At 43.1% G+C, this 15,268-nt stretch overlaps 1 protein-coding gene across 8 annotated transcripts in view; it reads left to right on the top strand.

The window, feature by feature from the left end:
• Srgap2 (SLIT-ROBO Rho GTPase activating protein 2) overlaps positions 1 to 15,268 on the top strand; it is a 221,896-nt gene that overhangs the window by 156,106 nt on the left and 50,522 nt on the right. For 6 of the 8 annotated variants that reach the window (XM_036202869.1, XM_036202875.1, XM_036202872.1 and 3 more), the window contains exons 6-8: positions 2,158 to 2,373; positions 3,491 to 3,619; positions 12,279 to 12,503. In XM_036202869.1, coding sequence (XP_036058762.1) covers positions 2,158 to 2,373; positions 3,491 to 3,619; positions 12,279 to 12,503 — 570 coding nt within the window. The remainder of the gene's footprint in view (positions 1 to 2,157; positions 2,374 to 3,490; positions 3,620 to 12,278; positions 12,504 to 15,268) is intronic. The other 2 variants (XM_036202871.1, XM_036202876.1) reach the window with 1 other exon arrangement.

Consider the following 15,268-nt stretch of genomic DNA (forward strand, 5'->3'; position numbering starts at 1 on the left):
AGTGAGTTCCAGGACTGCTTCACAGAGTTTCTTTCTTGAAACCACCGCCCCACCCCCACCAAAAAAAGAAAGAAAAAAAAACTGTTATAATGCTTTACTCTAATGCTTGAATTCCTTAATCACATTCAAGTGGGAAAAAAGAAACAGGAACAGGAGCCCCTCATCTGTCCTTCCTCAGACAAGCTAGCAGATGCCTTTCTTACCTTTAACCAGGAAAAATAGTGATCTAGTCAAACTTCCTGGAAAAGCCTCCTTAATGCCGTTAGTTGTTGGTATACAGATATAAGCAGATATAAGATGATACCAGGTTTGGAGTAAGGTGAATTTTTAAATTACTCTATCTAAAATGAGACATAATTGAGACTGTACTGTACCTCTATGTGCTTTATTCCTTCTTACAACTCCAGATGATCCTAAGTACACCCACAAGGTTTCAGGATTCCCCAGCCTCAGCACCACTGACATTCTAAAACAGAAACTTTTTTGTTATGGACTCATGTACCCCTGCCTCTACCTACTAGCAACCTGTAAGTTATTAAAACCAAAAACATTTCCAGATGTTGCCAGTTGTTACTTGGGGTCTAAAACAGCCCCTCGTTGAGGCACTGCTCACAGTTGGGCAGTCCATTCCCAAGGAGGTCAGTTTCTTTCTTCAGGACTCCCTCAGCTGTCCTTTATCTTTCCTCCCAGAGAGTTCAACTTCAATCCTATGCCGAGGAGTCACTGTCACTTAGTGGCTAAGAGGTGGACTTTGGAGTTAGAGAGACCTAGGTTTGAATCCTGGCTCTGCCATTTACTAACTGTAAGACTTAGGGTGCCATAGGTAATGTCATTGAGACCTACTTCCTTATCTTTAGAAGTCGAGTACTAACATGTCTTTCCTAGAGTCATTGTGAGGATTAAGTCAAGTGGCACACATAAAACTCCTGGCAGACAATGTAACCTGAATGCTAGAGATTATTACTAATATTGAATGATGCTTTTCTGTTGTCAGCCACAAAAGTACACCCTACTCCTAGACTTTCTATTCCTCCTCTTCAAAGAAACCTCATGGCATCAAAGTTTCAGCATTCATGAATTTCCAATTGCTTGATTTGTTATCAAGTGTTTTAATTTGGAAGCTGCCTGTGTGGAAACAGAAATTTCCTACAGAGTGGGGTCGGCCCCTGTGTAGCTGGAAGTAATATATTTGGGAGGACTGAAAATTAGCTGAGATTCTGTCTTCCTGACCTTCTTGCTAAGAAATAGTATTCAATTCCTGGACGATAGCTCTTTTGGAAAATTTGAAAACTACATCCTTCCCACTCCCACCCACCCCCATTTTTTTAAGGCAAGGTCTCTATGTAGTCCTGGCTATCCTGGAGTTCACTTTGTGGACCAGACTGGCCTTGAATTCACTGAAATCTTCCTGAACAACTTCTGGAGTGCAGGAATTAAGGACATGTGCCACCACATCTGACCCGATGTCCCTCTCTTTATCTTTCTGCTGTGGCCAATCCCAGTTACACTTGATAGGAAATTTCTTCTTTCCCAGCCTCTTACCTGAATTGTGCAAGTCTACAGCCTTCACAGGACATTGTCTAGGGTGTAGAATTGTTACATGAATGAAACTAACAAGTTGGGGGAGGGGCACTTGGCACAAAGCTGAACATATATTAAGTACTCAGTAAATGGTAGCTGCTATTGATGCGTTTCTGTGAGAGCAAGCGTCCAATGGAGATAAAGCAGACCAGAACTTTTGGAGCCTTTTCTTCTTCCTTACTGTATATTTGAAAGTTATAAAAATGTAGACTGCTCCTTTGGTCATGTTGCCTTTTGCCCTTAGGGTCTGAAAGAGGTGCTCTTATTTCCTGCTTTACTTAGTATCGTGAGGTGACTCAGCAGTAGAAATTATTGAGCCAATATAAAGGTCATGCTTACAGATAATAATGAACAAAAGTAAAAACATTGATGAAGTAAATATGGAATCATTGCAGTAACCTAGCCTATACTTACATGTAGTCCTTAATAGACATGTGCTGAACCAGACACTTCTGGATGTCCCCCCTAGAAGAATGTGAATGTTGCTTCATGTAGGAGAGGCCCAACTGAGTCTGTTAGTCTGTAAAATAGAGTTGACACCATTGGCTTTACCTCTGGGTGGGGAATGTCTTGCAGGTCATGAAAACATATCACATGTACAATGCAGACAGTATCAGCGCTCAGAGCAAACTGAAGGAAGCAGAGAAGCAAGAAGAGAAGCAAATTGGTAAATCAGTGAAACAAGAGGACCGGCAGACCCCTCGCTCTCCTGATTCCACTGCCAATGTCCGCATTGAGGAGAAACATGTCCGGAGGAGCTCAGTGAAGAAGATTGAGAAGATGAAGGAGAAGGTATATGTGCTCTGATGACTATAGAAACAGAAAGGGGTGTTCAGAAGGCAAGATTGATAGTAATTTCCCAGTAGGTGTCATGAAGAGCTAAACAAAGCAGCTCTGGGTTCCTTTAGTGTCTAATGACCAAAGAGTCCTTCTGTATCTTGCCATGCATCCTAGCTATTGGAAAAACCTAAGCATATGAACTCTCAGACTTTAACTGCAAATACATTGACAATAATCAGTAGTCACCTTCCTCAGCTCATTTTCCATGGGAGGCCCCCTTTCACTTTTTCCACAGGGTACTCTTGAGGAGGGTGCAGTGAGAAATATTTAGATAGAAGGAGAGAGGGGAGAGAAACAGGAACACAGGATAGCTCAGGAGGGCCTGGATCATGATCCACAGCCCCTTCTGTCTCGTCTAAAGGGCCTTTTATAGGAACGCCAAGGGGTGGAGCAAAAGACACAGCCAAATGCGGACCCTTTCCAATCATCTGGTAACCACTCACGTGATTAAGCAATCTGCCAATGCAGCCCTGCTGGGTAAAGCAAGCTCAGATCTTACTAGGAAAGCTTTGTGGACCACCACAATTTTTGAAATCAAGTGACATGTCCTATTGCTTTGAGAAATAGAAGAGACTGTAAGCCTGTGTTTTGGCTTTAGATACTAGTGCTCAGGGGGAAAGGTGGAGGTCCATCTCCAGGGTGGCAGCAAGGATGGAGAAGAGTATGTGGAGACAGAATCAAAGTAGAGGACACATCTGGAGCACATTCATCTCTTTAGTCGGATGAGAATCCAGCTTAAAGCAGATGCACACAGGGAGTAGCAGCAAAGTGGAGACTCTTGATGTGTTATCCTTCAGCTCTCAGAACAGTTTCGACCCCTTTTTTCAAAAGGAATAGTGATAGGTCAGCAAGATGGCCACTAAGCCTGACAACCTGAGTTCAATCCCAGGAATCCACATGCTAGGAGAGAAATGACTTCTACAAGTTGCCCTCCAATCTCCACAAAAACATGAAGGCATGTGTGCATACAAACACACACATACACACCACATCACATGAAATAATTAAACATTTTTAATTTTTTAATTAAAAAAAAAAAACTAAAAGTGAATTTGTGTTTTCTTTTTAGCGACAAGCCAAGTACACAGAGAATAAACTGAAGGCCATTAAAGCCCGGAATGAGTACTTACTGGCTTTGGAAGCAACCAATGCATCTGTCTTCAAGTACTATATCCATGACCTGTCCGATATTATCGATGTAAGTACTTAAAGCTGGGTGGGAGGCTGTGGGCATCTCTTACCTCATTTCAGAAACGTAGTCACTTGTTCCCTGTTTCTGTGTTCAGGCATCTTGGCCATTTTGAGAACAATTTGAAGAGAGTAGTCATGATCCATTGTGTAAAGGTGATGCACTTTACACTTGGTATCATTCACTCCTGAAAGCATTCGTGAGGGAAAAGCAATGCCATCTAGAGCTATTGACTGGCATTCAGAGAGTTTAGTGATTTACCCAGAGTCAGTAAAAGGCTGAGACACAGTTTACACCAAATTCCGATTCCTTAAACCCATGTCCATGACTGCTGTGTTCTTATTTGTCAAGAAATGGTCTAAGCCAGGCGATGGTGGTGCATGCCTGTAATCCTGGCACTCTGGAGGCAGAGGCAGGTGGATCTCTGTGAGTTCGAGGCCAGCCTGGTCTACAAAGCAAGTTCCAGGACAGCCTCCAAAGCTACAGAGAAAACCTGTCTCAAAAAACAAAAACAAAAAGGAAAAAAAAAAAAGAAATGGTCTAAACCCATGTCCATGACTGCTGTGTTCTTGTTTGTCAAGAAATGGTCTCTTATATCAGAAGCTTGTAGAAAGAAGCAATGACAAGAAGAGTTAACATGCCTTGTTTTGTGTTTATGTATCAGTTCAGGTTCTTGGTGTTTTCTCCTTTCATTGTCATATCACCCTTGTAGATACACAATGCTGCCTTAATTTGTGATCCAGAGAGTTAAGAGACCTAACTTGCCCAAGGTTATGGGTTTGCATTGTACTGCAGATTAGGGTCCTGTCTAGACAGCATCCAGATGCTACTGATATCTGCCCTGTTCTCTTTTGAGAGGTAGCACAAAAATTGGAGAGAGAAGGGGTTTAGTTTGCATGTGTGTTTTGTAGGCACCAGGTACAGCCATTTGTCTTTGACTTCATGGGTTAGTCTTGGCTTTGATTTCTTACTGCTTCTCCTCAATCTCTGTGTCCTAAAATGTCTCTCACATTCAGACTGCAGTCCAGCCCAATTCCTGGGCCAGTTTTCTATGAAGCTATAGAGGCATACCCTTTCTCATGTCTCCTTCCAGTCACCCAAGTGGGTCTGGAGCCAGCTGATTAAGCATCAGCAGTCCAGTCTCTAGGATATCAGCAGTGTACTTTCTGAGACCTGGTGTTTGCCTTGGGTTCTTGGCTTCTCTACTTTGGTTTCTTTACCAGCACACCTGCTATGCTTCCCATCATGTGGGGAATCTGGGCTCAGATTCACTATTATATAACTAGTTAGCACATCTTAGGCTTGCTGTTGAACTGTTCTGGAACACTGCTCTATTTCCTACCTCTCTGTCCCTAGTAAAATAATGACCTGAACTGTTTAAATCTGGCCTACATCAGGGTTGCTGGGGGGAACTTTTCTAAAATCCAGTCTGATTTCCTTTCAGCCAGGGAGTGCTGATCAGTAAGTTTTGGCCTCCTAATGCCTTAGATATCATCATCTCAGCTGGTAAAGGGAGCCCCGTCTCTGTTCAGGCTCCTCTTTGTTCTCTCCACTTGTTGATGCCAATCTGAACACTGTCCTTCAGTGGAGGTCAAAACCTAGCCCAGTCCTTTATTCCTCTCCTTCACTGTTGGTGGAGGCCCATTCTAGCTCGAGGAAGACAGTCACTTTTTATGCTCACTTTCTACTCTTTCTCTCACATTTGGTAAAATAATTAAGATTTAAAAATTAGGCCAGTCAGGGTATTGCACCCTTTTACTGGTTTGTCCTCTTTCTTTTGCCTCTAGAGGATATGTGTACCGGTTTAAATAAATTGCTTACTTCAGGAGAAAAGAGAGTTACTGTATGAGTTACAGCCTTTGTAGTGCATAGGTCCTTCATCGGGCATGGGCAGGTGTTTTAAAAACAATATAAGAAACAAGCTGTTTTGTACTTTTTTTTCCCTCAAAATAAACAAATAGCCTGCTGAGAGCCTAACTTTGATAGGATGTGATTGAAGAGCCATTGGAAAAGAAGACAGCCTTTGTAGTGTTTACTCAACAGGCCATGGGTTTAGGGGTAGTGAACAAGTCCAGGGTGGCAGCATTCCAGGCCATGAGTAAATTTGTACTTGTTTGGGTTGTATTTTGACTGTATCTTATTTTGTTTGTTCTTTGGTTTTTTATTTTTTATTCTGCTTTGTTTTGTTTTCAAAACAGGGTTTCTCTGTGTAGCCCTGGCTGTCCTAGAATTTGGTTTATAGACCAGGCTGGCCTTGAACTCACAGAAATTCACCTGCCTCTGCCACTCAAGGGCTGGGATTAAAGGCGTGTGCCACCGCTGCTGGTGAAGGCTACTCTTTGTAAAGAGCTGTTACTGCTGCTGCTCTCCCTAACCGCTTAGTCCATTTCTGTGTGTGCGTGAGCGTTACAAGTAGAATGTAACCGTTTCTATCTAAGACATATTCATACACTCTGGTTCTCTCAAACCATGATCCATTAAGGGGGCAATAAAATCATTTTTATACATTAAACTAATTTTAAATGATTAGACAAAATAGCAAAGAAAATAGATCATATCACAATATTATTATGGCTAAGATCATTTTTTGAAATTTTTATGTTAGGTTTGTGTGTGTTTGTATTTATTACTGTGAGCTGAGGATTAAAATGAAGGTCACTGTATGTCTCTTTTAAGATCCAAGAGGACAGGAACCAAGACTTATTTTACCTTAAGTAGTAATATGTAGCTGAGCACATAGTTTATTAAAGAGAGAAAAATTATCTGTGAAGTCAAGATTTGCTTTTTAATTTTGTCTCTTTAATGTTCTTTTCGTGTGTAATTTACTTTTAATGATTAACTAAGTTGATTGATTGGTTTGATTGTTACAGTTTGAAGAGTTTTTGACAAATTTGCATGTTCTTATAACCTGTATTTTTATCAAGACATAGAGTAAGTACCATTAGCCAGCCATGGCAGCACATGCCTGGAATCTCATCAGCACTGGAAGGTGGAAGCATTAAGGGCATTAAGGGCAGCCTGGGCTCTGAGACTGTCTCTCAGCAAGGCAGCACAAGGAGACAGACCATACGAAAGATACATTCCCATTACTTCAAAAATAACCACTATTCCAACTCTTTCGCCCCTAAGTTAATGTTGCCTGTTGGAGAATGTCCTAAACCTAGGATTATACAGATTATAATTTTTTATTTCATTTATTATTTGAGTGTACATGGACATGGACATCCCACAGTGTATGTGTAGAGGCCAGGAGATAACTTTGTGAACCTATTTTTCTCTTTCCACTTCCATCTTTTTGTGGTGTTTTTCATTTCTGTTGCTGTGGTAAAATACCTTAACAAAAAGCAACTTCAATAAGAAAGCATTTGTTTAATTACAACCTCAAGTTATGGTTCATCATTTTGAGGAAATCAAGGCAGGAACTCAAATAGCTAGTCATATTACATCCTTGCTTGCCTACTTGCCTGCCTGCCTGTCTGCTTGTTTGCCTACTTGCTTTCTTTCAGCTAGCTTTCTTCTCTCGTTTATAGTTTAGGACTCTGTAGAGGGAATGGTGCTGCCTATGATGGGCTAGGTCATTTTACATCAGATAACACATAAAACAATCCTCCACACACCAACTTGATCTAGATAACTTCTTGTTAAGACTCTTTCCCCAGGGGATTTAGGTTGCATCAAGTCGACAGTTAAAACAAACCAGGACACATGGGTTCTGGAAATTAATCTCAAGTCATCAGGCATGCACAGCAAGTGTCTTTACCCTCTGAGCCATTTTGCTGGCTCCAGAATATAGTATTTGTAATTTTTTCGCCCAGGGTTTTTTTTTTTTAAGCATCATCCACATTGTTTGCATTTATCAGTAGTTTCTTCCTTTTTCATGATGTTCTATGCAATTAAAAGCACCTGTAAAAACTTTTCTGTAGCAAAAAAAGCAAAGAGTAAGTAGGGAGTCTGGGTGTGTTGGCATCATAATCTCAACAGTATCCAGAAGTTGCTTCAAGACATGGGATTGCTGTTTATGTCATATGCCACCATTCTACCTCCTTTCTAGGGGCTTGACTCAATCTGTATTTAAGCACTGAGCATAAATAAAAAGTTATTTTTAATCGATGTCATTAGATTGACATAAGGACTGGCCTCCAGTTTCTTTGTATAATAAAAGATTTAATGTAAACTCAGACTATAAGAGTTTATCCACCTGAGACATCATACACATATTGGGAAAAACTTGACTCTAGGCAAAAGAGACATTTTAATCTCACTTGGTAGTTTCTAGGAACTGGAAGTTCATTGGAGTATAATTTCCTCGCCTGTATACATAATCTCTTGGCCTAGGAGCAGATGGGTAAATGAAGTACACGACATTGGCATTGTCATCATGGGTAGCTGAGTACTGTGAGGGCCAGGTACCTGGATAGAAAGTCTGCACTGCCAATGCACCCAGATTGGACATGAAAGAAAGAACTTTGTTTTCCCACTATGTTGTTTTTCTCCTCTGCATGAACTTGAAGGGTGCTGTGAAACACTCACCTGTCTCTTCTAGGTCTTAGATTCTCAGAGGGTGGACAGCAGCTACTGAAGGTCTACAAACAGCAGCTGCTGAAGGTCTAATGAGCTGTGGACTAAAGTTCACACACTGGGATAGTCTGTTAGTCAATTTTATATAAAAATTGTATTTCTCTTGAGAGTTATTATAGCATTTGTGTAACACAGAAATGGCTAAGGAAACATGACGTGGCCATGGAACTCATCAAAATCAAAATCAAAATGGAAAGCATGCTTTGTTTCCAGTAGAACAAAATTGTGTGTCCCCTCTACTCATTGGGATTCTCCTGGGAAATATTCATATCTCATTTATTTAACCTTGCCAGATCCTGCTTCTTTTTGGAAGGTTTAGTTTTACCTCTACAAATGTGTAGATGGCCAGGGCTCTGTCCATATCTCCTAGGTTAACTGAAGGCATGGCAGAACCAGAGGGCACATTTGACCCTGGCTCACTGACACAAAGAAGCTACAGAATGGTCACCCAGAGGCAGTGCTCCAGCTTAGGAAAGCTCCCTGCAATTCTTAGATTATATACAGTAGAACATGTGGGTCAGTACTCGGCTGTAGTAGTATTTGCTCCACCTATGACACTGAGCTATATGGCCTAAAGGAGACAGTGCTTCCTGTGGATAAATTCTGTTACCCATTTAATAGACTCACGTGGATTGATCATAATACTCAGCCCATCTAGATGATTTCTTGAGAGGCTGGAGTCTTTGCCTGTGACATCCATCAATCAACTTTATTGAATGTCTTTTGTGAATAAGACCTTACAGGGAAACTTGTAAACAGGAGAAGATACTGGAAAACCCTAAGATACCTGCATTCTGGTTGGGGTAATATGAAATGGCAGGCCTCAGAATGACTGTGTGTATTAGGGTCATCTGAGGATGAATGCAGTTGGGTCCAAGTGAGACCAGGAATGCAGGGCTGGCTGGCTTCCCAGGGGCTGAGAATTTAATTCGGATCTTAAAGATCGAGTCCATTTCTAGCAGGTGAGAGTGAAGGGTAACGCTTCGGGAGAAGAGCTGCTAGGAACTGAAGGGAGAGGTCTGTAGATTGGGGGATGCTGGTAATTGGTGCTAGTTCTGAGTCTACACAGTGCCAGATAGTGTGAAGTGTGTTGTCCCTTTGCCACACAACCATCTACAAAGCTGGCACTTCCCGCTAGCTTTCTAGGCTAGAGTCCTATGCTTTTTCAACACTGTCCTATGCAGAGAGTGTGTCACTGGAACTGGGCAGAAGAGGCTGAAGGCGGGTATAAAAAGAGGCGATGCTGAGTAGATAAACTGCACAGAAATTACAGTTTTGATTGTTTTTCCCCCATTTAACTTTGGTCAAGTTATGTTACGTCACTGAGTTTTCATCTTCTCTTGTGTGGAAAACTAAGATACTCCAGACTTCAGTGGGAGTAATTGTGAAGATTAAGATGAAGAATGTACATAACACTTAGTTCACTGTCTGACATGTGAACATCCTTAGTGGACAGAAGCATTCTTTACATGTCCGAACTGGAGGTGAATTTTACCATAGGCGGGGATAACTATTTTAGGTTCTTCAATGAGGGCATGATAAAGTCACATTTTATGACAATAAGCAAACACCATTGTTGTAAAATTGGTATGGATTAGGATAGAGATAGTGAGAATGGAGAAGAAAGAACTTTCCCAAATACCCTGCCTCCCCTAATTTCCCTCAGTCCCCACCACACAGTTGGCCGTGTTACTTTTGTTCACTACAGCAGTAAGTAGAGAGTTCATCTTAGGAACTAGAGAGAGCTAGGCAAGAGGATTCACAGGTTCAGTGGGCTGGTTAGTTCAACAGCATCTCCTAGAGGAGGAAGGGGCCCTGCACGTGCAGTCTCCAATCAGCCGCCTTTGTCTAGACTCCATTTGCTCTTCCTCCAACGGAACTGATGTTTTCCCATCCTCTGGCTATAGTTACGCTGTCACTGCTGCTACTCTGCGGAAGCCAAGCACCTGCGAGAGTCGGTTGGCACTGCACCCAAGCTCAGCTCTGTGTGCTCAGTGCTGAGCTGCTTCTTGTCAGACGCCTGGAAGGAGGCGTTGCCACATGGTTTTCCTTCCCCAATAGCGGCTGTTCCTGAAGTGATCGTGATGGGAAGGGAATGCTAGGGAATTAATTTGATGCTTATTGATGCAGTGAAATTACAATCAGGCAGATGGCCTTACTTTATCCAGAGATTTTTCTCTGACATTTCCTCTCAGGCTCTGGACATCAAAGCTGTGTAAATAATAGAGGTGATAATTGATAGCCAAGGAATTTGGATCTCTGGATCTTGGAGGGGTACAGAGTATTGTCATGGTGTTACAGAACGCCACTGCTGAAAAGAGTTTTAGGGATTACATTTAATCCAAGGATTCTTCAAGCTTTTTCTTAAGAACTTATTCTTCAAACCAGAGCACACGTAGAATCCCAGTTTATTAAATGGAAAAGTGAGCAGAGCTGTCTTGGTTGAAGAAAAGATAAAAAGCCCCAGACCTCCTAAGAAGCCCTCTTCTCCCCTTCCCCAGGCTGACCGAGTGCTGACACCGAACTTCAGAGCTGTCATCTATACCTTGAAAACCACTGGACTGTCCAGTGTGTAGGGATAGGAGTAGCTTTTCTAAGAGTGTTTGATTCTGCCTCTACCTGTTGTGGTTTTTTTTTCCTCTGTGCGTGTGTGTGTGTGTGTGTGTGTGTGTGTGTGTGTGTGTGTGTGTGACATATGCCAGGGTGCATACACGTGTGTGAGGGGCCAGAGGACAACTTCAAGTCTCATTCCTTCTCAACATAGTCTGTCTTCTGGTTTTGATTTGTTGTTGTTGTTGTTGTTTAGTGTCTGTGTGTCTGTGTGTAATGAATATATGCACATGAGTGCAGATACCCATGAGTCCAGAAGAGTGTTGAATCTCCGGGATCTGGAGTTACAAGCAGTTACGAGCTTCAGGCATGAGTGCTAGGAGCCAAACGCAGGTCTTTTGTAAGAGAAGTAAGCACTCTTAACTTCGTAGCCATCTCTCAAGCCTTGACCTTGTTTTTTGAGGCAGGATTCTTGAAGGTTCATCTTAGCCAGCTAACCATCAAGGGCCCTTTCTCCACCTCCACAGTGAGAGGGTTATCTACACCTCATCCAGCCCTTTACATAGGTTTGGGATCAAATGGGAGTCCTCTTATTTGCACCACAAGGACTTTACTCATTGAGCTATCCCTGTAGCCCTGGTTTTTGTTGTTTGTTTAAAGACAGAGACTGGCTGAGGATTGAGGGTAACCTTGAACTTAGGACCCTCTTCTGCTGCCTTCCCCTCCTGAGTGCTTGAGGTTACAGGCCTGCACCACCATACTCAGTGTATGCAGTGCTAGGAATCAAACCTAAGTTCTCATGCATGTTAGACAAGCCCTTTTCCAATTGACCTACATTCCCCAACCCCTACAATTGCCTCTTTGATAGCATTTTCTTCTTTTCATTTTTGTTGCTGAACACCAGAGGCATGATAAGAGTTTCCCCAGTAACACTTGCTTTAGAACTTTGTAGTTTAGCTTTCTTCAGCTCAGACCTATCCTGGAACACTGGAAGTTGATGTCATGCATGACTCACAGCAACCTTCCATTCTCCCCATCCCCCACCTCCCTAGAGTTGAGTGTATCTGAATTTGCTGCGAAGGCAGCACTTTAGATTTTTGACTCCTGAATGCTGCATTGGCCTGGCACGCTTGCTGTGTGACTTCTAACCATAGCAGCCCTCAAGAAGCCATGGCAGGCTGCATTATTATTGTTGAGTTTTGTTGTCATGACATCCCCAGATCGTGCAGAAAATAGAACAGAATTCTTTATCTCTTGGCCATCCTCATTTGTATGCAATAGCACTTGATTAACTCTTGTCACTGGGTTCTTCCAGATCTGTCTAACCACCTTGGTGCTCTATATGGTATGCCTAACCACTGACCTAGGAGGCAAGAACTGAGAAATCTTACCCAGGTCTTGGAAATTATAATGTCAACTTCCTGCCTATTGCAGCCAATCAGTCACCTTGATAAGGTCAAATCTGCCCCTAGAGACCACTTCCCTTTCTGTCAGGCCTTGGGATATCTGTGGTATGCTTATATGCCTTCTTCTCCCACAGCAGTGTTGTGACCTAGGCTACCACGCTAGCCTGAACCGGGCCCTGCGTACTTTCTTGTCTGCTGAATTAAATCTGGAACAATCAAAACACGAGGGTCTGGATGCTATTGAAAATGCAGTAGAAAACCTAGATGCCACCAGTGACAAGCAGCGACTTATGGAGATGTACAACAATGTTTTCTGTCCCCCTATGAAGTTTGAATTCCAGCCCCACATGGGAGATATGGTAAGGCCCTTCCCTATCCTGCAGCTTTTCCCAAAGGGACTTGAATGTACTAGCTGTATGTATAGTTTCATTACATTTAGGCCACATCCAAAGGAGAGGGGCTTCTTGTCAGGTAAGTTGCATTCTATTCTCTCTGACCCTGAAGTATATCATTTTGATTTTGAGTGATGTGCTTATCCCTGAGCCTCATGTTCCACCTAATTCAGCTGGCCTGAGCTGTAGAGTGGATGGCCTCCCAGAGGGTAGTTCACCCTGTCCCAAGTAACTCTGTCCCAGAAACCTGACTGGGGTGGCCAGGGAATGAAGAAAAGCACAGATACATGTACAGAAAAGCAGGGGTCCCATAGGTTATGCTAGCTCTGATGGAGGATACCAACTATGGCATAAACCTCAGTCTGTTTCTTTTGTTCAGCACAGGAAGATGAGGTAGGAGGGATCTGTGGGCCAGTAGTCTCAGGCTGTAAACATCCTAGATGTGCACACACTGTCAACATTCACACTCAGACTAGAGGAAGGCCTCGCCAGTTCCAAGTCTGACCAGCATGGAGAAGGCTTTGCCATGCCCTCAGGTCTTAGGCATTGGTCCTTGACATGGCCAAGCCCATGTCAACAATACACATTCACTCAGGACTTCATCCACTTTTATACGTTCTCTCAAAGCTTCCTCAGCTCCCCACAGTAGTGAGTAGTAGATGAGAAGAGACCACAAGTCAGTCAGCAATGTGCCCTTGCCAAGAGCAATGCTTTCTTTGGGATTAGCAGCTAGACTCTTTAGAAAACCCTGCTCTAAACTGTAGCAGTCATGTTCCAGTCAGACAGTTAACTGTCATAGACAGGCCATGATGAAGTGGTACATCTCTGCCTTATATGCAAAATGTGAGGTGGTTTCTCTCCTCTCCTTCTTGGGGAAAAACCAGGCCCCTTACAGTTTGTTTCCATTGCTGTGGCTGAGGCGATGTCAGCATCTAAACAGACGGGAACTAAAACAGCAGCATGTTAGTTACAGTTAGGGGGAGGGGTGTGACCAACCTCCAGGAAGCCCTTCTTCACCTGCCTTGACTTCTGTTCAAATTTGTCTTCTAACCCCCTTCTCCAGCTGCCATTAAGATTCCTTCCCAAAACAAGTGGAATTTAGAACTAGCTGAGTGGACTGGTAGATTTTCTGGTGTTGACTGAGTTTTTTTCTGAGCTAAACAGCTTGTCTCCATAAAGGGGAATCCAGATGATGGGTACTCAGGCCCCTTCCTTGCCCTGTCAGAACCACATTTCCATACTCTAAAGCACAGCTGGAATGCATTACCTTACCTCCTGGCTGAAGATCACTGTCAAAGCATGCATCAGCAACTCAGCTGCTCTTTAAAGAAATAGGCTTGGAGGTGATTTTTCCTCTAATTCCTCCATGCTAGGTCTGGGTGAGTTTAAAAATTGATAATTTGGTCTTTTGCCCTGTATATGATACAGCTGATCAGTGACTTGGCCAGAAAAGCGGCCAGAGCATCCCGTGATATCACATTCTGGCTTAGAAATGGCAAATCATCCTTGGGCTCTGTGGCTAGTCTTTCTGCATTATTGTGGGTTGTAGGAGGCAGAAGGAAGGAGCTGCCTGGAAGTCCTTAAAATGGGGCCAAAGTCCAGGTGGCATTTTAACTGGAAGCTCTGGAATTGGTGACACTGGTGTTGTTGGGCCACAGCACATGAGCTGATGTTAGCTGCTCTCTGATGCAGTAGGGTTGGCGCCTCTTTCTACTACTGGTGCACCCAGAGGTTTGGGGGCACTGGATGCCTGACTGGTGACATCAGAGACAGAAATTTCATTCTTGGCACTAACCCATCTGGCCAAACTTTCTCCATTATGTCTACTTATCTAAAAGCCATAGTGAAATCAGCTCCAAATCTTGGGCCAGCCTCTCAGCTGAAGAAGAGAGGTCAAATCAGTTGGAATCTTAAATGCCAGTGGAGAAAAAGGTCAATTTCCAGTCTCCTCCATTTGGAGGGAAGTTTTATTTTTTGAGTAAGAGAGTGGTTTACAAGTGTATGAATATACTCACTCTTTGCTGAGGGTGAAGGAGCCCAATTCTATTCAGATGTTTCTCTTTCTATGAGAACTAAAGGACACTTGGTGATAAAGTGACAGGCACTGCCTCCACATGGAGGCATCCTACCCTCCATCTCCCAGCCTTCTGCTTCTCATCAGTCATCCAGGAGATTATATTACACATGCCATAGTCTTACATTAATCAAGAGACTCTAGGTCAGCTGTTCCTTCACAGAGGATAAAGTTGGTTGGTAGTTCACTGGGGATGGGGGTGTAGGAGGTTCCCATACCTAGTAGGATATAATGATAGCTATTTAGAGAATATCAAGTTCCATCAGATCTCATGCCCTTTAGGGCTCTCTAACATAGCCCATGAACTTGTTCTCATATTCGCATGAACTCTTTCCCGTTGTGTTAAAGCTCTCATGCATGGCCCAGATTTATAAACATACTGGCTGCCAACAGCAGCAAGTTAGCTTCCTGGCCCACTTCTCTCCTGCTTTTTAACTAGTGTATGAAGTGGGAGGAGGGAAGCACAGGGAAGGCGACCACTTGGCCCTTTGGCAGGGACTCTCCACCGTGCCAAAGCATTGGGGTTTGGACCAGGGGCTGCCTGTAGTACTCTTTCCTAGCCTCCTTAGAATCCCCAGAGCTGCAGACACTGCTAGACCTACCCCTGCTGACCATCTGCCTGCCTGTCAGTTCCAAAGAGAAATATGGTCTTTCCAAA

The sequence above is a fragment of the Onychomys torridus genome, chromosome 11 (assembly GCF_903995425.1).
Source record: "Onychomys torridus chromosome 11, mOncTor1.1, whole genome shotgun sequence".
NCBI lineage: Eukaryota > Metazoa > Chordata > Mammalia > Rodentia > Cricetidae > Onychomys > Onychomys torridus.